At 36.8% G+C, this 24,539-nt stretch overlaps 2 protein-coding genes across 4 annotated transcripts in view; one reads left to right on the top strand and one right to left on the bottom strand.

Moving 5' to 3' along the window:
* Positions 1-8,807, bottom strand: part of khdrbs2 (KH domain containing, RNA binding, signal transduction associated 2) — a 66,413-nt gene extending 57,606 nt beyond the window's left edge. Inside the window, exon 1 of the mRNA XM_066697045.1 lies at positions 8,524-8,807. Coding sequence (XP_066553142.1) covers positions 8,524-8,632 — 109 coding nt within the window. The 5' untranslated portion in view covers positions 8,633-8,807. The remainder of the gene's footprint in view (positions 1-8,523) is intronic.
* The window catches only part of LOC136719153 (isoaspartyl peptidase/L-asparaginase), a 145,984-nt gene that overhangs the window by 96,292 nt on the left and 25,153 nt on the right, over positions 1-24,539 (top strand). For 2 of the 3 annotated variants that reach the window (XM_066697003.1, XM_066697004.1), the window contains 2 exons: positions 20,855-21,056; positions 24,309-24,451. In XM_066697003.1, coding sequence (XP_066553100.1) covers positions 20,855-21,056; positions 24,309-24,451 — 345 coding nt within the window. Of the gene's footprint in view, positions 1-19,404; positions 19,511-20,854; positions 21,057-24,308; positions 24,452-24,539 lie in introns of those variants that run through there. The other variant, XM_066697005.1, reaches the window with a different exon arrangement.

Genomic DNA, 24,539 nt, shown 5'->3' with positions numbered 1-24,539 from the left:
AAAAGTTTTTTTCTCCTGTGCAAGTATAGCCTTTAATGTTTCTATCCAGTTAATACTACAAGGCCATATTTTCTTTCTATTGACAACTTTAATCTGCCCCCCTTCTTTGAACTCCTTGTTCAAGATTCAGGGATTTTGTGTAAATGCATTACAATGTCCTGGAAAGGAAAATGTGTACTTATGAAGGGGAAAGAAGCCGTGCCAGGAACATAACATTTTTAAAAATGTACCCAAGGGCAAATAGTATGAAATTATCTGATTTTTGTGGATAAAAGTCATTTGAAAAAATCACTGACTGTTTCTACTTTAAGATTAAGACATTGTAGACCTGTATTACTGTATTTAAAAAGTTATGCTTATTTGACATTCCTAAACATATGCATACATCCACAGTCCATCAATGTAATTTCACATCTCCTATTCACAGTTAGGGCAGGCAACCCACATAGCTACCCACAAGCCTTTTAGGATAATGTACCTGCCTCACTGCAGCAAACCTGTCTCCAATATATTCCTTAACACCTATATCCCTTAAAGCCCCTTATTGCTGGGTATATACGCAACATGGTGGATATGTGAATTAAACAAACCTTCTAGTTAACAGAGCAGAGAAACCATGCTTACAAAATAATTTCAAAGCTGTAGTGCATGCTCTGAAGAAAATAATTTAAAAAGGGACTATAGCATAAATATTCACCAGAAAGATGACCTGTTACCTGAGGTGTTCCTATCATAATAATAATCTGCAATCCACTGGATGTGAACCCTAAAACTGTAGTCTTTGTATAACTGACTGTCTGCTCAGATTGTGCTATTAGCTTCTTTTAAAATGCCAATTTCACTATCCAGGACCACTGGATCTTACTGCGGTAGCAGTGGTTTTCAGACAATCTGGTCTGTGAAATGTAAGCACATGATTAGGCACTTGAATACAATGAAGAAGGTCAGTAAAGATTAATAAGTAAGTCTTATGAGTAAATAAAAAGTGACAGACAACCAATGACCCATATATCCCCTTGGGGTGCCTCAATGTCTTTTTCCAGCGCAACACAAGTGTTTACCAATTTCTGATGAATGGAAAAAAAACACAAGTATGTTTCACAAACAAACCAAGTGGAAAATAACAATCTGACTGCATTCCTTTGTATCTCATACACTGATTAATATAATGCCTTGTTTTTTGGTTTTGTTAGCACTGGATTTGACATGTTCCAGCTTTTATAGTATGTATCAGTAAGACTTTGTAAAATTGCAAAGATGAAATCATGAGATTTACCCATGTTAACCTAAATAAATGTGTATAAGGCCTTGACATTCATTATTAATACTTCCCATCCTGTATAACTGACATATGTAAGGTTATGTTACTTTTACCTTTAGGAAATTACAACGGCACACATAAGGGTAAGATTAGAGAGAGAAAGGGTTTGTTCTGTGTTTGGTTTCCTGGATTTCTCAAGACTGGCAAACAGATCATGTATTGAATGCTGTGAGTTATAGGTCAAAACAAGTGTTATTTAGTCAACATATTGAAGTGTTTGGATTAGTATTTTATTTACACTTATGGATATAGTAGTAATTTAGACCACTCAATGCATCCCCTCGACATAAACAACATCATTCAAATATAAACTGCTGTCTTCTGTAGCTGCAAATAGAAAAAAATAAATTGCGGTGATATTTTTGTTGTTTGTTTTGGCCCAAAGCATTCTCATGCCAGTGATGTAGAACTCACCTGTGTAAGGATTTTCTCAGACGTGAATAGTCAGAGTGAATGAGAAATGCTTTACCCTCAGATAAACCTCTAACTGCAATAAATGAATGATCAAGCTGGTGATAAAATGTGAAGCACCACCAAGCATTTCTGTAAAATGTTTCCCAAAGGTCTAGTTTTCTGGTCTACTTGAGAAGTATGAAGATATGTTATTTTCAAATATATCATTTATAGGTAACTCTTTACAATAATGAGCACCAGTTCTTAATTAATTAATGTATGCATCCCACAGGAATGACATATGAATGCCTCATGCACTTCCACTGAGTTCTGATGCTGAGAACATGTATAAGCCCTAACCCCAAACCTAGTCTGTAGCCCTCTCTCTGAATCTGACCTAAATCGAGTTACAGCAGAACTCAGATGCAGTGCCTAAGGTATTCATGTGTTATTCCTGTAGTAATTATACATCAATTCATTAAGAATGGATGCCCATTATTGTGTGACCCATTTACACAAAAGTGTTGTTTTGGGTTAAAGATGTAGCAACCAATGACATTTGCTTTTGGTGTCTCTTTCTCTACAATTGCAAACACACATTACCTGATATGTATGTACAGTGAGGGAACAAAGTATTTGATCCCCTGCTGATTTTGTACGTTTGCCCACTGACAAAGAAATGATCAGTCTATAATTTTAATGGTAGGTGTATCTTAACAGTGAGAGACAGAATAACAACAAAAAAATCCAGAAAAACGCATTTCAAAAAAGTTATAAATTGATTTGCATGTTAATGAGGGAAATAAGTATTTGATCCCCTATCAATCAGCAAGATTTCTGGCTCCCAGGTGTCTTTTATACAGGTAACGAGCTGAGATTAGGAGCACTCTCAAATACTTATTTCCCTCATTAACATGCAAATCAATTTATAACTTTTTTGAAATGCGTTTTTCTGGATTTTTTTTGTTGTTATTCTGTCTCTCACTGTTAAAATACACCTACCATTAAAATGCCATTAAAAATGCTACAAGACCATCGCCAAGCAGCTTGGTGAGAAGGTAACAACAGCTGGTGCGATTATTCGCAAATGGAAGAAACACAAAATAACTGTCAGTCTCCCTCGGTCTGGGGCTCCATGCAAGATCTCACCTCGTGGAGTTTCAATGAACATGAGAACGGTGAGGAATCAGCCCAGAACTTCACGGGAGGATCTTGTTAATGATCTCAAGGCAGCTGGGACCATAGTCACCAAGAAAACAATTGGTAACACACTACGCCGTGAAGGACTGAAATCCTGCAGCGCCCGCAAGACCCCCCTGCTCAAGAAAGCACATGTACAGGCCCGTCTGAAGTTTGCCAATGAACATCTGAATGATTCAGAGGAGACTGGGTGAAAGTGTTGTGGTCAGATGAGACCAAAATCGAGCTCTTTGGCATCAACTCAACTCGCCGTGTTTGGAGGAGGAGGAATGACCCCAAGAACACCATCCCCACCGTCAAACATGGAGGTGGAAACATTATGCTTTGGGGGTGTTTTTCTGCTAAGGGGACAGGACAACTGCACCGCATCAAGGGGACGATGGACGGGGCCATGTACCATCAAATCTTGGGTGAGAATCTCTTTCCCTCAGCCAGGGCATTGAAAATGGGTCGTGGATGGGTATTCCAGCATGACAATGACCCAAAACACACAGCCAAGGCAACAAAGGAGTGGCTCAAGAAGAAGCACATTAAGGTCCTGGAGTGGCCTAGCCAGTCTCCAGACCTTAATCCCATAGAAAATCTGTGGAGGGAGCTGAAGGCTTGAGTTGCCAAACGTCAGCCTCGAAACCTTAATGACTTGGAGAGGATCTGCAATGAGGAGTGGGACAAAATCCCTCCTGAGATGTGTGCAAACCTGGTGGCCAACTACAAGAAACGTCTGACCTCTGTGATTGCCAACAAGGGTTTTGCCACAAAGTACTAAGTCGAAGGGGTCAAATACTTATTTCCCTCATTAACATGCAAATCAATTTATAACTTTTTTGAAATGCGTTTTTCTGGTTGGTTTTGTTGTTATTCTGTCTCTCACTGTTAAAATACACCTACCATTAAAATTATAGACTGATCATTTCTTTGTCAGTGGGCAAACGTACAAAATCAGCAGGGGATCAAATACTAAGTAATTAGTTTTTACTTTTTTTGTTTTAATAAGACAAAACCACTAATAAATTAATTATTATTTCTGGACAGAGTTATTGAATGAAATAAATAAATAGGATAATTAGGATTACTTATTACTGTTACTAACATATATTGAACTATTATATAAAAACATTACTGGAATACAACACATTTTCAACAATTAAATGGTTAAGTAGCATTTAAATGGTTACTTAAAATGTAGATATAAGTCCTTAAGTTACTTAAAACATACTTGTTAAAATACTGGAGTGCATGAGAATTGGAAAAGCCTTTGAGATATTACTGGATGTTATCACAACAGAAGAGGGATTTCAAGGCGAGGTAAACAGTTAATAATTTATGTTTATGTAATCTAAAATTGCAGAAATGCCAGGAATCTACAGAGAATGCCTTGAGGTTCCTACAGCGAACACGGTAAATGTGTGAATAATTAGTTACAGGTTTGGCACCTGTTTCATTTCATTTCCCTGTTCAGTTTATGATATATAATAGTAAGCAAAACCGACACAAACATTGTCTTCCTGTCCCCAACCCATATATAGTTTACCAACTCAGCAGTTTTAATGTTCAAATTGTTTATTATTATTTGAATCGTCTTGATACAACTGTTTACTCTATTTCATTTTGTAACAAGTCTCCCTATTGGTGGTGAAGCTTTTTTAACCACACATGGCATGTTGGAACTCACAGGTTTATCTGGGTCAGCTAGGCCTCAAGAAGCACATTGATTCTCCGACACATACAGGTAATTATGTAGTCGGGGGATGCATAGTGCTTCATAATTTCTGGCTCGGAGCTTCAAATATACTGATAAACAGCCACCTTGGAGGAGCGCTGGTACTGAACATCATGAGCCAGACACACCAGAGAGGCCAGAAGACACCTATGAGCATCCAGTGATCATTGGTGGATCACTCAGATTATCTAGATTAACATACACAGACTACAAATGCAGCATTTCGAAAACAAAACGGAGACTTTATTACTGTAAACAAGTATTTACCTCAAATTGAATAATAGAACAATTAAATCTCCAATGTGCAACATGCATCAAAATTAAAATCAAATGTTAAAATATTCTTCCATCTTTTATAACATGTATCCTATATTGATATAAACTGTAAAATAATAATAACAATACTGAGGTTAAACTGCACCCAGGGGTCACTTAATGGGAAAATGATCTTGGTGGCACACAGAGGGAGTTAAAAGAGCTTATGCCAACTGAGAAAGAACTTAAATCTTCATGTGTCAGTTTTCTATATGCAAATGTGCCTGTCTTAAGAACTATAATGCACAGTATTGCTTCTCAGACGTGTCAGTATAACACCAAGTGTCACTTCTGCTTTCGCCTGCAGTGTGAGTGCCATCAGAAAAAAGTTCTGCAATGGCACTCAATCACTCATAAAAAATTGCAGCCGGAGTCGAAGTGATGCTTGACAATCCACTGACATGTCTCAGTGGCAAAGCTGCACATTGTAGTTCCTGAGACAGATGCATTTGCATATTTAATAATCATTCCAAACTTCACTTGTGCATGAAATTCTGTAATGTGGTTATAAGCCTTTGAAATGTACACATTTTAGTCATGTGTAGGATGAGGACTGGGGCATTGTAACACAGAGGGACTGGGCTGTGATTTGAAATCTGTCTGGCGCTGAATCTCAAGCCATGAACCATGTCATTATTGTTCTGTTTTCTCTGGCGATGCTGCTCTCCCATTTCCATGTGGTTTAGCTCCATGTCCATCATCCTGTGGGTTTCCTTCCATTTCCGCTCTCGGAAATGATCTCCTGCAAAGATAAATGTCACTTGTTAAATTGGATTATGTAGGCTTGTCTACTAACACCTCCAAAAATGTATGTAGTTATTGCTTATTTGATCCCAGACAGACATTGTTTTAAACATAATTGGTTTAAATCCCTTTCTGTGGAAAATTAAGCACTATAGAGTAGGGCGCAGACCAAGGTAGAGGTGACATTGCTCTGTCTACACATACGTTTAGATAATGAATGGTAAAATAATGGTGATTAATGAAGTATACCTATTTAGGTTTGTTGTGGTAGAATACGTCTGTCAGCAAAATACATATTGTTACTTTTAGTCACAACTGGCTGCCTTCTGGGAGCTGGAAGTTATTCTAGCTATAGTACACACCATCAAAGAGTTTTGAAACCCAGAAGTGTCTTTACCTGAAATCAGACAATGGCAAGATCCAGGGTCTGTCATCATCCTAAAGAGTAAAATGGTAAAATGAGATTAAGAAAATACAATTCTGCCACAATCAGTGCCTTTAAGAAGAAAAAATCATGCTGTGTATATAACTAACAATACTACAGCAGGGAATACGTCAACATTTTAATATCCTCTAAACATACAGAATTATGTTTTGACTATATGTCCTTAGATAGGTGACTAGTTTGGATTTTATATACAAAAAAAAAGGTATCCTGGTGGAAATGTTATGTAGTGACTCAGGGGTCATTTGATTTATAGACAACAGATTTTCATGAAAAATAAACTTACCCAAGACCGCCTTCTTTTCATGGCAGTGTGCTGAATACCGGGGAGACTCGCCGCCTGTTGTGTTTCACACACTCCCTGTATTTTCTTGTCAAGTAATCAACCCATTCAGTGCATTTTGTCCAGCTCTCCAACGCTGTTGAAACATGGGGATGCTGGCAATACAACTGGACTCCAACAGCATGTAACGGTTTGCCAGGCTCTTCAGTCGCCAGTGATGTCTGGGTTCCCTACAAATAGATTTATGACCTTGTCGATCTTCCAGTGTAGCAGATTTGATTATATTTTTTCGTGTGTGGTGACGGAATTGCCTTTGTGGACCAATCTTATTCGCCCTCCATTCTGTGCAATTTTACATCCGATTCATTGTTCATCAAGTGCAAAAGCGCCTTCTCTGGCTACAATTTTGCATTTAACACACATCTCTTGCTGAAAATCTGGCCACATCTGCGAGAACATGGCACATCCACTGCCTTGGACCATCTGATAGTCAATAGTATTTTACTTCATACATCTTTTCAAAACACTTACTCCTGGATACAGAATTCATTTTTTCCTTGAAATAATATATAGGTAGCAAACCTTGAGAAACTTTTACATACATACAGAGTAAAATGGTTAAGTTAGTAGAAAGATGGTCTTTTTTGATGACAAAGTAGAATTTTGTCACCCAAAATACCAATAAATATGCATTACCTAATGAAGCCATAGGTGGAGAAAAACAAACATTTGGAATGTGGCTAAATCATATAATCCATATAATCCCAATTTAGTGCCTCCAATATGCATAAACACAGTAAATCAATGATTACTGAGTCTTCAGTTTACCTGCCAAGACCAGCAGGTGTGCTTAAATATATCTATATCTATATATCTAAACATTTGTAAGATTGAATAAGCATCACTTAGTTCAAGAACAATGCAACATTATTTGGTAAATCATTTCTTTTATATCACCATCAAAAATAATGTTCTGTTCTTTAGCTAAGAAAAGACAATCCCACAAATAATTTGATTAGAGATATAAAGTCTACAATCTGATACTAGGCAATATCTACACCACACGATTTTTTAAAAACAGACAACGGAACCCTTAAAACTCACAACTCTCCTGGAGAATTGATGCTCACATGTCCTTGCTAAGCAGAGGGGACTTTTTGTCAAACTCTGTGGACACATTATTCAGCACAACCTTCTCCTTTACACTGTGGGTCACTGAGCATTGTGTATCATTAGGTTTTATTGATTGTTTGATTTTGTAGACAATGAACATGTACCCTTTCATATATTTTTCCCACTAATGAACTGCAATTGCATAATCTGTCTCTAGAAGAACTCCCTAAAGATAACGGGTGACAGCACAGCACAGCACAGATACTTCCACGACTGAAATGTTCTTGTCTATTTGCCTTTGAAGCAGAAGCTATTATATTTTGGTTGTACAGATATGAATCATTATTATTGTGATTATGTATACAATTATACATGTAATTAAAATGGTTAATTGATGTGCATTCCCCCCACCACCAGCAATTTTCCACTTTTATATATAACCATGTACTTTAAAATCTTTAAGGATGATCGGAATCCTTCGCAGTTATTTAAAATATGATGCCGACAACAACAAGTCTCAACACAGTACATTATTTCCCACGGCACCTTTTTCTGTGAATTGTTATTAACAGCTTACACAAATGCACAAAAACATGACTGTAAAAACCCAGTAGTGCAGGATTGCGAATTGGCAAGTAAGTGAAACCATACGGAAGAAATATAAATCACAGAAGGAAAGCTGTATCTAATCGCCCAAAGATAAATTAGTTATATTCTTGTGACATGTAAAGAAAGAGACCGTCTACGGCGATTTTGCATTGCTATAGACCACATGATCAATATTCAATTCATCACATAGACTAACAATAAAATCACATTCAAACAACTGGACGACTCTGTAATTTCAAATTTTGTTCGTGGTATTATATAGCAAAATGAAATAACTCTGGTATCAAGCGTGCAATAAAACTAGACTACTATTCTAGTCTTCTAGTCCCCAACACGGAAAGAACGGGTGAAAGCAATCAAGCACACGCAAAATAACTTACCTTCAGCCAAAAGGCGCATTGCATGCACAAAAGAAGGATCCAGGCTATCTTTCTCGGCCATCAGCTCTGGCAAATATTTATCTTGCTCCATCCTGCCTCTCTCCTTCATTAATGTGCACTGTGGTGCAGGTGAAACCCAAAAGTAGTCAGTCCTACACTATGCACTGGGTCCTCGCTTTGCAGTTCTCTCCACAACCACTGAGAGAAATGCCGTGACGGATCTCGCCAAAGGAGCACTGGTATGTATGAGACTTCAGAGCTGCCAGCCCATCTCTCCAGCTCAACTCGGCTCTTCTCCTGGTGGATCTGGCCACCTTAGCTGCTGAGGAGCTGCTAGTCCCCGCCCCTTTAGCAGGCGATTGGCTAGATCAGGCGACAGGACGCGTGATTGACAGCCAGTGTCGCGCACCTCGCAGCTGCTGTCCGTGGTGCTGAACATCCCCCACGCGTAGAAGATGAACTACTTCAGTAAGTTTCCCCGCACAGAATAATCCCGACTTTTAGTAGTAGTAATAGTACTTTAAGTTTTAAAAATTGTAATAGCAATAATATAAATAATAATAATAATTATGATTAGTTATCGGCAGACGACCTTATCCAGGTTGCAAGAGCAATATAAACGTGCAATAATACAGTACAGACATACAAGTCAAGCATAATACAATTACAATTTAAAATTACAGAAGTGCATAGGTAAAATATAGTTAATATATAATACAAGTCATACAATCTAGTTCTAATAGGTCACCAGACACATTGTCCAAAACGTCGAGTTTCAACTTAAATCAAAATGCATACATCTGAGGCAATGATTAAATACTGAATCACGAGTTGCCTTCATATGTTATCTGGTGTTGGTTCGTTGAACATGTTTTCCCACTAGTGGTGATGTTGAGTCTTGCTTCAGTGAAACGGGGTTTGATACAGTCCTTCACCTGAATACCTTTGTAGCAAAGTAGAGCAAGAGCAATGTAGCTTTAAAACACGCGTGAAACTGCTAATCCAAGGCAAGCACTGTTTTGTGTCAGTATAAACGAGTAATGATTGTGTTTATTACAATTTAGTACATTTGTAAATCAGTAATATGTCTCTCTCTCTCTATCTATGTATCTCTCTCTCTCTCTATCTATCTATCTATCTATCTATCTATCTATCTATCTATCTATCTATCTATCTATCTATAATTATTAAATAAAAAGTCTCCCCTAGACTTTTTGGAAACAAAGACATAAGTAGCTCAGCAAACTGTCTGTTGATTGTTTGTATTGTTAGGATCTTTGTAGAGACCTTGTAGATGTTGCTCAATTTAGTATGACGATGAATACTAATCAATGGATTTGTTGTATGCTTCAGCTTGCCAAGATGGATTAGAGCGTGGTGACAGTCAGTCTAGGAGACTCACAAAGCAAATGGACAGCTTGTCTCTAATTAATGACAGAATACATTTCAGACCAGACTCCGTTCTGTTTGCAAACATCTGTACTTTGTTTTTCACATTCATCGAAGGCAAATCTAGATTTGTCTTCCTTCCAAGAGAACAAAGAATAAAACAGATCACAATCATAATCAATATATCAAATTACTGATATAGAAAACGTGTGTGTGTATACCCTCCAGATTGTATGTTTTAATCATAGAATCTCATTAAGTTACATATATGTAAATATTTGGTTCTGGAAGTTGAATGGGGGTAATTCTTGTCAATATAAAAGGTCTGATTTATATTTATTTCCCCTTGTTACAAAAGAGCTAATTCTTTATGGTTATGTTGAGATGCAACATTGTACACATTTACAATTCATCAACAGTTTTACTTCTGAAAATACTTGTGACTCATTTTGATGTGGAGAGTCATGGTTTCAATCAGAAAACATTACACTACAGTGATGGCTGTTCCAACAGTTACTTATGTTTCATGCACTCTTAAATACATCTCTGTGAGTTACTGGAAGCTCCATCACAAAGGAAAAAAAAAACACACACTCCCGTCCAATAAACTCCCTAGGCGTTGTGATCACATAGCTTAAGGAGGGCTTTCTGCACACTGTATATTGACAGATCTTCACATGTGGTAAAGATTTTCTGTTTGGTCTACAGGCCATAGAAGTTATTTTATTGAATCTTGTAGAAGTACTGTTGTGCAATGAAATGTGTTCCTTTAATGAAGGTAACATTACATTAAAATTCTGCTGTAGCTTCCGTAACTGACTTTGTTTTCTATCCCTTAATAACAACTGATATGATTGCATTTCGATATCTCTAAATACATGCTCTGAATTCCCCAAAATGTAATTAATGTCTCATATATGTGTTTCAGATTCTAATTGAATTGCAGCCAATCATGCTTTTAAGAGGGTTTCATTTTCATTGTCATCAGACACCTATTAGTCTTTACTGGCATTTGTATTTTTAAAGACATCATGTGATTAACTGGACCTAGCATACCTCAATTTGAATTTCTCGTTCATACTTCTCTATCCTTTAAAGTTGTGATGAAAGCAGTTTTTCTCCTCTGTTTGCTTAACAGTATAACCACTTCCCCCACCCCGCCTCCTCCCTATTTCAAAGATTTCATCACAAACCTCAATGCAAATACCACAGACCTCTTCATAAGACTGATTTTCATTTTCTTTTGCCTTTCATTCACACATCTCCTTCATAAATAAAAATGCAGTAGACTTAACCAAAGGAGCCATGGGGCCTAAGAGGATTATAATACTGTAGTCAATAGCTCAAAGCCATAGAGTTTGGCAGATAGGATAATCAAGTTGCCATACAAGCAAGACAATGAGCAGTAGCTATCAGAATATTTCATATATTGATTTAAAAATGGGAGAGTAAAAATCTAGTTTCCAATGGATTGTAAAAAGTAATCCAGGTCTTATTGCAATCTGATCAGCTAACAACTTTAGATATGCACAAATACTGAATTTGAGCATTCCCACCTTTTAGCATGACTGTGTTATAGCTGACCAGCTTAGACATGAGTGAATGAAATAAGAAGTTGCAGGCAGTTTTTGGTGGGGCAGCAGGCATTTCTCTGTGGACTAAAAAATGTGAAGATCAATGCCTCAGAAGTTTGCACTGAACTCCTTTCTACTAGATTAACATTAATATTAACACAAGACTGAATACATACACACACACACACACACACACACACACATGTTATATATATATATATAACACCTTTTCTTTTCTTTTTAAAACCTTAGATTTTTTATCACAAAGATGTGAACTTAAAGAAGAACGAATCCATTCTAACTAATTTCCCAGCCTCCCATGTGGGCTGCTTAGCTTACTTTAGTTAATGGCAGTATTTTCCATGGTGAACGTTTCACTTGCAAGGTGTCTGTGTTGCAGATTTGGTGGTTTAAAATGACAGTTTGTTTACGTGTAATATGAGGTTTAGGCATGTAACATAACAAAGGGCATATAAAAGTCATACAGTACCAGCAAGAGTAATTGGCTTTAGCAATGGCAGCTTTGTGAATCGTGGGATAGGAGACTACAGATTGTCATGTTCATAAATGTACACTGTGTTCTAATAAAGCCACTGGCCAGGGAGAGAAGCCAATTTAGTGCCCACTCACTACTAGTCTAAATTGTCCTGTGTGGTGTTGTTTCTGCCAACAACACAAACAAGGTCTATGGATTTGGGATTTGACACAACAGATACAACAAATTCCTGTCTATTACCAGTCTAAAACTGTCTTATATATACTTTTATATCCTTCTCCAGCACAACAATCTAGTTTTTAACAGCTAGATATTTACATTGTGGTTGAATATATCATGTCTTAAGATACAAAGAGTAACAGTCATTAATGTAACATGCGAGTCATTGATGTATTGCTACATCCCCAGTGACCCTGGTTTAATGTTTCAAATGCAAGTTCTTTAATGCACAACTTTTGCTCATAACTAATCATGTTTGTCAAAAGTATACAACAAGGTCATTAATTTCAGTGTAGATGACTGAGGAGACATTAAACTTCTGGCATATTTATATAAATTTGTGCTGTGCAGAAACAGTTGAATAAGGGATACAGCAACATGCAGTAATAATTCTTATTTCAGCAATGTTTGGGAATGGAAAAATAAAACTGTTTTTCTACATTTATATATCGTTGAATCATCAGTTATTGCAGTGTTCTTCATAACACAGAATGGAATTTGAGTGACCTGTTATTTGTTACCATATGTCCGTGTGTATATATACTATATATAATGTATTTGTAGTATGCATATCTTTTTTACATTGATTCTGAAACAGCGTATCATTCCTCAGAGAAGGGTTATCATTCATGTTGCAACTGGAACTTTTTCACCTCAGCTGTAACAATATTAGACAAGGTCAAAGAGAAGAAAACAAAACACCTTATGAATAGAAGAAAATTACACTTGAAAATAGTTAGCTATTCAGATAATATAAACATAGTATATACAAAAAAGCTGTTGATTTTTTAGAAGCAATATAACATATATGAATAAGAAGAATTTGTTTTTGTTAAATTGTTGTGATAATTTTCAAAGTGGTAAAGATAAATGATCCAGAGAAGGATTGTGTCTGACAGGTTCAAGGTTTTAGCAGTATAATGAACTTTGATAATCTAACACTCACCTTTTATGATTTTAAGACCTTTTCTCCCAAAAAAATGAAGTGTCCTTAGCTGGAAATACATGTCCCTAATTTTCAGGAGGTGTATGTTATCTCAAAGAATCTGCCATGTTATTCTAAGTGTGAAAGATTCCTGAGATGAATGTAGATTTTCCACACACACAAAGTGGTCACTGAATAAATGAGTTTTTCATAGAAATATTTAATTTACATGTTATTGGAAAGTGCAAGGAGTCCTGCCTCTTCTACAATGTAATCCCCCAAAGGTAGAAATGCTCCTTGACTCTGAACCCACCTTCCTCTATATCGTATTTTCTCCTTAAAGGGATCCTTCCAGTTCTGTGGATTCTTGCAGCTCTCTAGTGGCCAGTTGTAATACTGCAAATGTCAGGATGAGGCATAATGTCTGATTGCCTTCGCTACTCATATTGGAGCAAGGAACATCACACTTCGTTAAATTAATACAGATAAGAGAAAAATGGCTCAGAAACTAAATTTTAATATGGCAGGGCTTAGTTTACTGTTTTTGTTGTTAAATATATATAGTTTAAACTGAGAAATCTACACGTATAGTAATGTTTACTTTGTGAAAGCAAACTGTTTCAGATGTTTATAATAATTATTTAAGAAGTCATCATGTAATCTTGGCCTAGACTAAATGAACACTTTAATTTGCCTACAAACAGGCAAGGGCACTTTCTATTACATCAAAATAAAAATGAGATTTGGTACAATTGTGATTTGTTGGTAGGTTAAACTTTTTATTTGGTCTGGGGCAAGTTATTTTTTGTTTGTTTGAATGTTTATTGTGTTAATTTTTCAAAGACTGTTCTCACTAAAGTTGATATACTATTCTGAGATTGTTCCCACTTTTGAAAATGTACCGTGATGTATGTTTGCATTTTCATGGAATTATGGTTAAATAATTTCTGTATTTGCAAATTGCAAGTATAAGAGACTCATTATTACTATTTTTAGTTTTTACATATCTTAAACTTGAAACAAGATCCCTTATTAGTTTAAGCCCAACATTAATCACTGTAACTATAAGTGCTGTGCTAAGCTTCACAGTGGTAGTAGTAGATCATAATCAAGTTAATAAAAAATAATACAGATACTATAATAAACAATCTTCTTAAAGGAGTTGATCAATTGTAAAGCACATCTATTACTGGATTAAGAATAAATTAAAAGCCCTACCATTCAATATTTTCCCACTTTCTTTCCTAAATCTTATTGAAAAGGCATGCCACACAGCATGCATGATTTCACTCAACTGAAAAAGAGAGAAAAAACCCCCCACTAATTTCCATCGAGTCATTTATCAAAGACAGAGACAGAGAAGATTGATAACATACTGAGAACCTGGTTCAAAGTTACACTGCTGAAATCTGCCACAAGACCATGTCCTGTGTGAGGAGCTCCACTGAGATATTATGTTGATAACTGTTTATTGTCCATTAAGGCGTGTAGGTGTGTGTGTGTTTATGGGATATAACCTTTTTGTTTATTAGCACAATGCTCACAAGCTAAGGTATTCTGAGCTACTTTTAGTAAAATTACTTTGTGTGTCAGTATGAGCTCATACATGATTCATTATTACAAACGGAGCCAAATTATGTTTAGCGGGAATAAGAAAAAAATGTTTGAAAAGCAAGCCCTGTGGTGTAACTTTGTATAAAAGATATATATATATTTTTTTCTTGACCAAAATTAATATACTATATACTATACAGCGAACACAATTTATATGTAGCAAAGGAAAACTATATAATATAAAGGAAAAACACTTCAATCATTACTGTTCATGAATCTATACCAATTTCTCAAAGAACCATTATTATATTATTATATATTGGAGACCACGGTATTTGTTATTTTAGTTGAGCTAAAAAATGTGGAAATGTAATAGCCCCCTGCTTAAATTATTAACCTCCCTGTTTATTGGAGGAAAGGGGATATTAAGACTTTGTCAATTTGGGAGCAAATCTTTTACTTTGGCAGCTGTGTTGGTTTTGAAAGTCTGCTGATTTCCTTAGGGTTACACTTTATTTTAAGAATATTATTGCTAAGCTGCATTCATATTCCACATGATATAAACCGCGTCGACTGCAAAGAGCTGTTTGAATCTAGACAATAACATATTTCACACACCCCCAGGGTTAGGATAGATAATACTTCATACTATACTATGAAATATTTTTAAAATGAAAGAATGCAATTACTTAGGTACAGCACATTTTTTATGATACCTTAGGAACTACCAGGTCATTTCGACTGCCCGAGCTGAACAACAAAAAGAAAAAACTAAAGAAAAATCACACTAAAGTGCAGCCAACTCAGGCAAGGACAGTATACAAGAGAAAGATACGCAGGGAGTAGATGTAAGTTTAGTAGGGGATTGTTATCTGAAAACATTCGAGAGAAGGTGCATTTTGAAATGTCAGGATATAAACACTGCCAGCATTTGTGAAGTTCATATCTTTACTATTATCAGATATGGCACATTTCCCAGCCTGTACACTTACAGACATCCTATTCATTTGATTAAAACACAAGATTGATTTATAGTGGCAAACACATTACTATCGCTAAATTGATTTTAATGTAACGCAAGGTTCACATCAAGGTAATCAAGCCCGCCCATATGGTATTGATCGATGTGTATTGCGATGTCTTTACAACTGTAAAACCAAATGCTGGCATAAAATAGTGTGCACACGAAAGGGGAACTTGGGTTAGAACCAAAGAACTCCCAGAACCACATTATTAATTTCTACATTTTTTTTAAGTTAGTGTTTTTGGGAGCAAGGCATTTACCAAAAATATCTGGTACATGACTTTATTCTTTAACCTTTTGCACAGTGACAAATTGTGCCAGTGATCTGAGACGGGAGAACTTTTTCGAGCTCATCTGATCTCCTGTACATGGTGTTTTCACTGAATCCTCCTGAGCACTGTAGGTTAATTCTGTGATGATGCAGCTACACAAGTGTCTCTAAACAGGGCCACACAGACGATCATCCTTCCAGCCCAATCTGTCAACGTAACTGGTTATTTTAAACCACAGGCTTGCAATGTGCAGACTAGGAGTTGCCTTCCTACTGTATGTGAGCGTCATATTAAGAGGTGCCTAAGAAAAGCCTGGGGGCAATGAAAGAAAAATAAAAACATGAATGCTAAAGATGTTACTGAAATTTAACTGAAATCTGTTATTTGTACAAATTGTTTCCTTTATTCATATCAGGCATGGGGCCTGTCCCGCTCACATATTATATTATATTATATTATATTATATTATATATATTTGTTACTGAAATTATTGTATCTTATCTTAAAAATACTTTAAGAAAAAGTAAAATTAGTTTTCTTAGAATATAGTAAACAACAATGACCTAAACTTCCCTGAAACAGCTGGGTTTGTCTTAAAATGATTTAACATACACTTGAATTTTGGGAAAGAAATACACAGTCAGAAAAAGATGAAAAAACAACAGCTTTAATTAGAAACCTAGTTCCCATCTGGAGATTTAAAAAAGAAATGTGTCCATTTGAGACCAGCAGCTTGGAGTTAGGAAGGCAGAGATGAAAGATTTCAAAGAATACTAGAAAAAGCTTTACGATAACAAGTCAGTAGCTGAAAATTAAAACCCAATTCGTCTGTAAAACTAAATTAAGTTATGCAGTCCTCAGGGAGGAAAACATGAATGTAAAATGGCTTTTAAAATGTGATTTGTGAGGCACTAACACAAATCATAACATAACTCAATTATGTGTGGCTGGTGTGTTTGTGAACGGAAAGGGAAGTATTGGGGCGCTGCAGCTGCAGTCATAAAAAGAGATCATATATATTGATTAGTACAACAAAAGCAACAGACGCATTTAACTTTGAAATCCACTGTGAGAAACGTACACTGTAAAGACTGTTCGAATGTTTAACGGCCATCACTCATTTGAGGCAATGCTTCATTCTATGCACAGATATTTTGAGGCTAAGAGGAGTGCTTGTAATGTATTTTGAGTTATTATAACCTGTTTCAAGACATACATAAAGAAACAACTAACCTGTGCTCCAAAAATTTTGTAACCGAACAGGGGTTTGAACTGGAAAATTGCTGGAACCATTTTTCTGAATGTATTGCAGTTGTTATACCTGGGGAAAATAAGTGCAGTGTACAGTTATTTTCCTCTTGTTCAGTAAAGTTTGGGCAGTGATGCCATTCGGCCTCAGACAAGTGGCTTGTGCTATTCTCAGGAGATTTACTGTCTCTCTCTCTTTCAGTATTGCAGCTTGTGTTTTCCGAATAATGTTCTTCGCTTTTACTGCAAGTGTGCCGTCATCTTTACCAGCACCGATCAGTATTACTAACAAGCATACACTGATACTCGCGTAATTCATTCGACTTGGGAAGGACAGGGTGCTTACCGAGAAATTAAAAAGTATGCATAAAACTCCCGACATAAAACAGACTGTCATTTTGAGTGACAGATGAAAATGAACCCTTGCCTACGGAACAGTCTTCACGTTGTTCATTTTTAACATTTTAATATCCGCAGGTGACAGACAGAGTTTTAGCTTGATGATTCATTAGTGTGTTCCCGTGTGTACCTTTCTCTGTGATAGGGTCAGTGTTTCCATCTTTACACATTAACTACTAAATAATAATTATGAACCCACTCCTTATGTTTTATTCATGTAGAATGCTCAAGGTAAAAAAAAGATAAATTGCAGTAATCAATACCATTATAGCATCAGCAAGCACCATCCACTGTTCTAGTTTTCCGTTTTTCTTTTTCTAAAATTCAATATAATTAATTGCAGCGAGGGCTCAAAGAAACAAATGAGATATTTCTTTGAGAATCCATGCAATTGATCCTGGGTACAAATTGTTCTGAAGTGCAAATGAGTTTGAAAGAACAAATGATGCATCACCTATATCTACTAATGCATCAGTCTCTGTTAGAAAAGCAGACATTTGGCTGTGCATAACCAGCACTTGGTTTAAAATAAAGGAAGCAAAGAAATGCACACACTGTCACCAGTGAGAAGAAATGCCAGCTAGTGTTACAATTCTCATTAGCGGGAACCACATCTAAATAAAGAATCCATAGCTTAAGTGTTTGACCTCCCAGATGTCTTTTTAAATGCATAAGAGTTGTTTAGATCAATAAATAAAGCCTACCAGAAGAAATACGAAGCCTTAATTCATCATTATTCCTTTGAGATGCTTGTGCTCTGTGCCTCTGGTTATACTAAGGCTCTTTAAAACGCTTTTCCTGCAATTTTGCATCCTCCCAATGACAGACTCAACTTCTTAACAAAGGACTGCACGCATAGTCTCGGCAATTAATGCCGCCTCACATAAATTTCATTTTAAACCATGTAGCCACTGGTTTATCTGTGTGGTATGCTTACTCTTAATAAGGAATATAATGTTGCAATATGTATCATCTACAGGAGCACAGGGGCACTATTATTTTCCCCAAGCATAACAGCAGTAACCGTAATGGTGATAGTCTGGTTGTTTTCCATTCTTGGGCACAATGTGCCGTGTGAGTAGAGTTCAGCACAAAGTGGCTCCTGTCGGTACTCCTGGTGCAAAGGGAACGAGTGCCTTTCATGTTTTCCGGGGTTTGCATTTGCCGGTGCCATCAATCACACGTGCTTTCTTGCACTCTCTCTCTTTTGTGAATATATTAACACGAGCTGCACTACATAACTGTCATAATTATTATGCAAATGGAAAACAACAGAAAGCAGTGATCATATTTGTATTAGTAGGAAGTTATTTAGCAGATGCCTTTATCCTTGTAATAATTTATAACATACCGGGCTGTTTTCACAGACCCAGCTTAGCTCTAGTCAGTGTTATTTTAGATTAAGTGGTCCAAGACTAGTCTGTGAAACCAGCAGACAATGTTATATAATATTACAGGTGTAACAAAACCACTATAATATAAACGTACTAGATATTTAATACAACTACAATACAATGCAATACAACTGATGCCATTAAGTTACAAGTAGTAGTATAATACTGTGTGTCCATCAGTTTCCATTTGTACCAGGGAACATATAACATGACAAAACAGAATTGCATTCTGTTTTTTTTTTTCTGCAGAGGGATTTACAAAGATCCTCTGCAAAAATCCTAGTAACATGTGCAACGAGGTCTGAACTTGGCTGCCATTTCAACCAGCTGACAATCCGGATTAACCGTGTTAATAAAAAGCTGCCCACATTTCTGTTTCTATAGCAATGCGTAAAGTACAGTGTTTCAAATGTGTCGTGTCCTAGGCCTCTCCGCATGCACTCAGAAGACAAACACAAACTGAAACACTGCCGTCTGGAGTTCAGGGAGTATTGTAAGTAATTTACCTTTTAAACAGTTAGAAAAAATATTCTTGTGGCTTCAAATGCTATTTTTGCTCTGCATTACATTCCTTTATACATGTTATGTAGACGTAAGCTATTTCTATGGGACCTTTTCTAAAATGGAGTTCTGCAGTTAATTGTGGTCTGCAAGGGTGTTTTCCACAAGTGCTCTGAAGCAAGACCATAGTTCAGGGTTCAGTTTTGTGATTCAAGGGTCGTTACATGAAACTGTTTATTGACCATGATTGTGCATGGTATTTAAAATGCACTACTGTTTTCCTATTATTCTGTTTGCCAGCTTTAAAAATAAATGTTTCAATGTTTATTCGCTTACCTTAAGAAATGCTTGACTTTCAAGCATGTGTTACACCACCCAAATACTGAACAAAGAAAGGAAGTCTGTATTTAGGTAGGTTTTTGTTTCTTTGTTTATTTGTCTCATTGTAATTTTTCCGCTTCATCCCTGCATGACTTTTTAATAAATTATCTTATTCTCGTAAGATTTTCATTTATACTTGTGTCACTTGCGAAAAACAATCTTCTTTAATCCATATTTTTCAAATACATCATCACCATTTTTTCTAGTTTATTCATTAATTTTGAATTGCACTAACTGACTAATTTCAATTATTGCATTTTTCTTCTTTATACTGACAACAGTATCATTCATTCACTTTTATCCGCTTATTACTCCATAACATTATTTATTATATTATGCGCATTGCAGGGATAGAAAAAAGGGATTCAGTTTGCACAGCAGTTTGATCCATTTCATGCTTTTATGAGCTGTAGGCCCATGTTCAAATTGTACTGATGAAGAAGAAAATTAATTGTTTTTTAAATTATTCGTTTAATCCTCATTCCCATCTGTGCACATTTACACAAGGTCAAAGTTATGAAGTATCGAACACCTGACGCTGCCTTATATACAAGAGCCGGCAGCTGGTATTCCTGGAATGAATCAAAGCAATGCAATGGGTATTTTATTTCAGCTTCTGAATTAAAGTATGCTGCCTATTTAGCTACACAGTGTGTTTGCCCAAGGACCTGGCATTCCTACTTCACTTCCCTCCACTGCCTCTAATACAAAACTAAGCCTGTCATCATGAATTACATACTGGCAGGTCCTTCTTGTATAGGTTTAAAGTAATAATGTATCTCTGAATATCTGTTTATTATAGATATTAACTTGGACCATATCAAAATATCAGACCCCCTGAGAGCAGATATTAATTGACTTAAAAATGCTTCTCAGTACATCCTGTGAAAATGTATGTGTGTTCATATATCTGTCTGCTTTATTGTGATTTGAAATTAATTATGTGATCTCTCAGAACGGGCAGCTGAAAATGGATCCGGTGATAGTTGTCCACGGGGGTGCCTGGGCCATTCCAGATCAGATCTCAGAGGCCAGTGTGAAAGGGGTGAAGACCGCAGCCTCAGAGGGGTTCGCCGTACTCAAGAAGAGGGGAAGTGCGCTCAACGCCGTTGAATTGGCCGTGAGAGCCATGGAAGATAACCCAGTGTTTGACGCGGGTGGGTCCCAGTGTATTGGTGTGTTATACCAAATCTGACAGGTTCCTATTACTATAAACTACAATTTTATGTTACATTACAAAGCTGTAAAACCAGTACGAATTGGCTTTCGACACAACAACTTTCAGCTAGAAAGTTTGCAAAGAAACATCAAAATACATGAAGGAACATAATAATGATAGATGCAGGCAGCTTTATAGTCCTGAACTAGTTGTTCTATTAATAATGTGATGACAACAGTTTGATAAATGCTGAGTATTGTATGAAAATAATTATTTGTAGGTATGAAAACCTCCTCTTTTAATTAGATACATTGTAGGTTTCTGTTCCATAAAACAAATGAGTTCATTTCCAAATGATTATAGAGTAGCCCTTCTGGCACGAGGCATTGTTTAAGCCCATGCAAGACTATATTTTATTTCACACTTCTTATGTGTTGCTTTAATGATTACCCTGAAACCAATGAGACATTTCAGATAATAGTCAAATTACACAAGAAAACAAGTCACTTCATTAACACACTGAGCTTGTCAGAATCTATCTCATTTGTGAGGACTAACTGCCATATTAGGTGAAATGCCAGAACCTTTCTAAACCATAAAAGCGCAATCAGCACTTCATTGAGATAATTTTATACACTGTGTGAGCAGGAACACTGCTGATCAATAGTCAACTAATGCAATCTTACAATGTGTGGAAGAGGCTAAAGCAGGTTTGAATGACCTCAGCGCTCCGGTGGGAAATGTGCATATTTATAACTGTCCACATAAGCTGACAAGTAATGTTATTATAATAACTAATGGGCATACAACATAACACTTACCTATTTTAATAGCATAGGTGTGTGTGTGTGTATATATATATACACTCACCTAAAGGATTATTAGGAACACCTGTTCAATTTCTCATTAATGCAATTATCTAACCAACCAATCACATGGCAGTTGCTTCAATGCATTTAGGGGTGTGGTCCTGATCAAGACAATCTCCTGAACTCCAAACTGAATGTCTGAATGGGAAAGAAAGGTGATTTAAGCGATTTTGAGCGTGGCATGGTTGTTGGTGCCAGACGGGCCGGTCTGAGTATTTCACAATCTGCTCAGTTACTGGGATTTTCACGCACAACCATTTCTACGGTTTACAAAGAATGGTGTGAAAAGGGAAAAACATCCAGTATGCGGCAGTCCTGTGGGCGAAAATGCCTTGTTGATGCTAGAGGTCAGAGGAGAATGGGCCGACTGATTCAAGCTGATAGAAGAGCAACTTTGACTGAAATAACCACTCGTTACAACCGAGGTATGCAGCAAAGCATTTGTGAAGCCACAACACGTACAAGCTTGAGGCGGATGGGCTACATCAGCAGAAGACCCCACCGGGTACCACTCATCTCCACTACAAATAGGAAAAAGAGGCTACAATTTGCACAAGCTCACCAAAATTGGACAGTTGAAGACTGGAAAAATGTTGCCTGGTCTGATGAGTCTCGACATTCAGATGGTAGAGTCAGAATTTGGCGTAAACAGAATGAGAACATGGATCCATCATGCCTTGTTACCACTGTGCAGGCTGGTGGTGGTGGTGTAATGGTGTGGGGGATGTTTTCTTGGCACACTGTAGGCCCCTTAGTGCCAATTGGGCATCGTTGAAATGCCACGGCCTACCTGAGCATTGTTTCTGACCATGTCCATCCCTTTATGACCACCATGTACCATCCTCTGATGGCTACTTCCAGCAGGATAATGCACCATGTCACAAAGGTCGAATCATTTCAAATTGGTTTCTTGAACATGACAATGAGTTCACTGTACTAAACTGGCCCCCACAGTCACCAGATCTCAACCCAATAGAGCATCTTTGGGATGTGGTGGAACGGGAGCTTCGTGCCCTGGATGTGCATCCCACAAATCTCCATCAACTGCAAGATGCTATCCTATCAATATGGGCCAACATTTCTAAAGAATGCTTTCAGCACCTTGTTGAATCAATGCCACGTAGAATTAAGGCAGTTCTGAAGGCGAAAGGGCGTCAAACACAGTATTAGTATGGTGTTCCTAATAATCCTTTAGGTGAGTGTATGTATATGTATATATATATATATATATATATGAAACTAAAGTCATGTTTAACATATTTGCTAAATAGATGCAAATTGAAGTAGATCAATGGATACTTGAAGATGTCAAATGTTATGTCTACCTTGGACAACAAATCAGTGCAGATGCCATGGAATACATCAAAAGAAGAAGAAACAACACACGGAAGAAAGGAAGTCTACCCATTTGCCTGAAGAGAAGAGTATTTGATCAAATTGCAAATAAAGCTTGATAACTAAAAGCACAAACGTGACAGAAACTGGACGATACAAAGAAGCTAGGAAAGATGTATGGTTGGAATAACAAGAAGAGGAAAAAAAGAAATGAATGGATCCGAGAACAAACCAAAATATGTGACATCATTAAATGAGTGAAAATGTTAAAATGGCGACGGGCCGGACACATTGCAAGAAAAACTGATTGAAGATGCACAAAGGAAGCTATTGAGTAGATACTAAAAGATGAAGAAAGAAGATGAACACATAAAAAATGAGAAGATTAAATCATAAACTTTGAAGACGTGATGTGGAAAAGAAAAGCTGTAGATCGAAGCAAGTGGAAACATCTTGGGGAGGCCTTCATCCAGCAGTGGATTGATATATCATCATCATCATCAGCCTATATTGAGCCACTGCTTGACGATGGCCTCCCCAAGATGTTATATATAGCCAATTGCATGCTAACCAATAATTTTGTGTCAAATATTAAAAGATACTGAGATTCTTCAGAGCTCTGCCTCAATGTTTTGCATACAATTTATAAAATGTGAAATCTAAAACTTGCAAGGAAGCTAAAATTAACACAGTGCTGCGGGAATAAATTAACAATTAAACACAGGAAAGAGATCCAAAAGTCTCCAGGTATAAAACTTTCACAATTTATTGTGTGATTTGAAAATCTTCACAAAATCTGTATCAAAGTCCAATAAGGCTAATTTTAAAGACATAAAAAAGTAAACTATATAAACAATAATTTGTTAAATATTTATTATTTGTTTATTTAATAGGTATATGAATAACACACCGTCTCCTTTCTCTTTTTTGAGGATTGGTCAGCAGCTGTCAACAGTGGGTAGTAAATAGTGTTGGAACAGTTTTCTGTGCTTCAAAGGCTGAAGACTAAGGGTTTGACTTTTTTCCAATGGACTGGCTTCTTGCAGGTCATGGCGCTGTGCTGGACGCTGATGGTGAAGTGGAGCTGGACGCGATCATCATGGATGGCAAAACGCTCGCTGCTGGAGCCGTCTCTTCCATCAGGAACATTTCCAATCCGGTGACATTCGCCCGCTCAGTCATGGAGAAGGTACGAGATCATTTTTTTCCTTTTTTACCCCCCCCTACAAACAATACTTTCAGTTAAAGTCCTTGCCAAGAGGGGAATGAGAGATTGT

Source organism: Amia ocellicauda, chromosome 23 (genome assembly GCF_036373705.1).
Source record: "Amia ocellicauda isolate fAmiCal2 chromosome 23, fAmiCal2.hap1, whole genome shotgun sequence".
NCBI classification, from domain to species: domain Eukaryota; kingdom Metazoa; phylum Chordata; class Actinopteri; order Amiiformes; family Amiidae; genus Amia; species Amia ocellicauda.
This window is presented reverse-complemented; position numbering and strand designations above follow the sequence as displayed.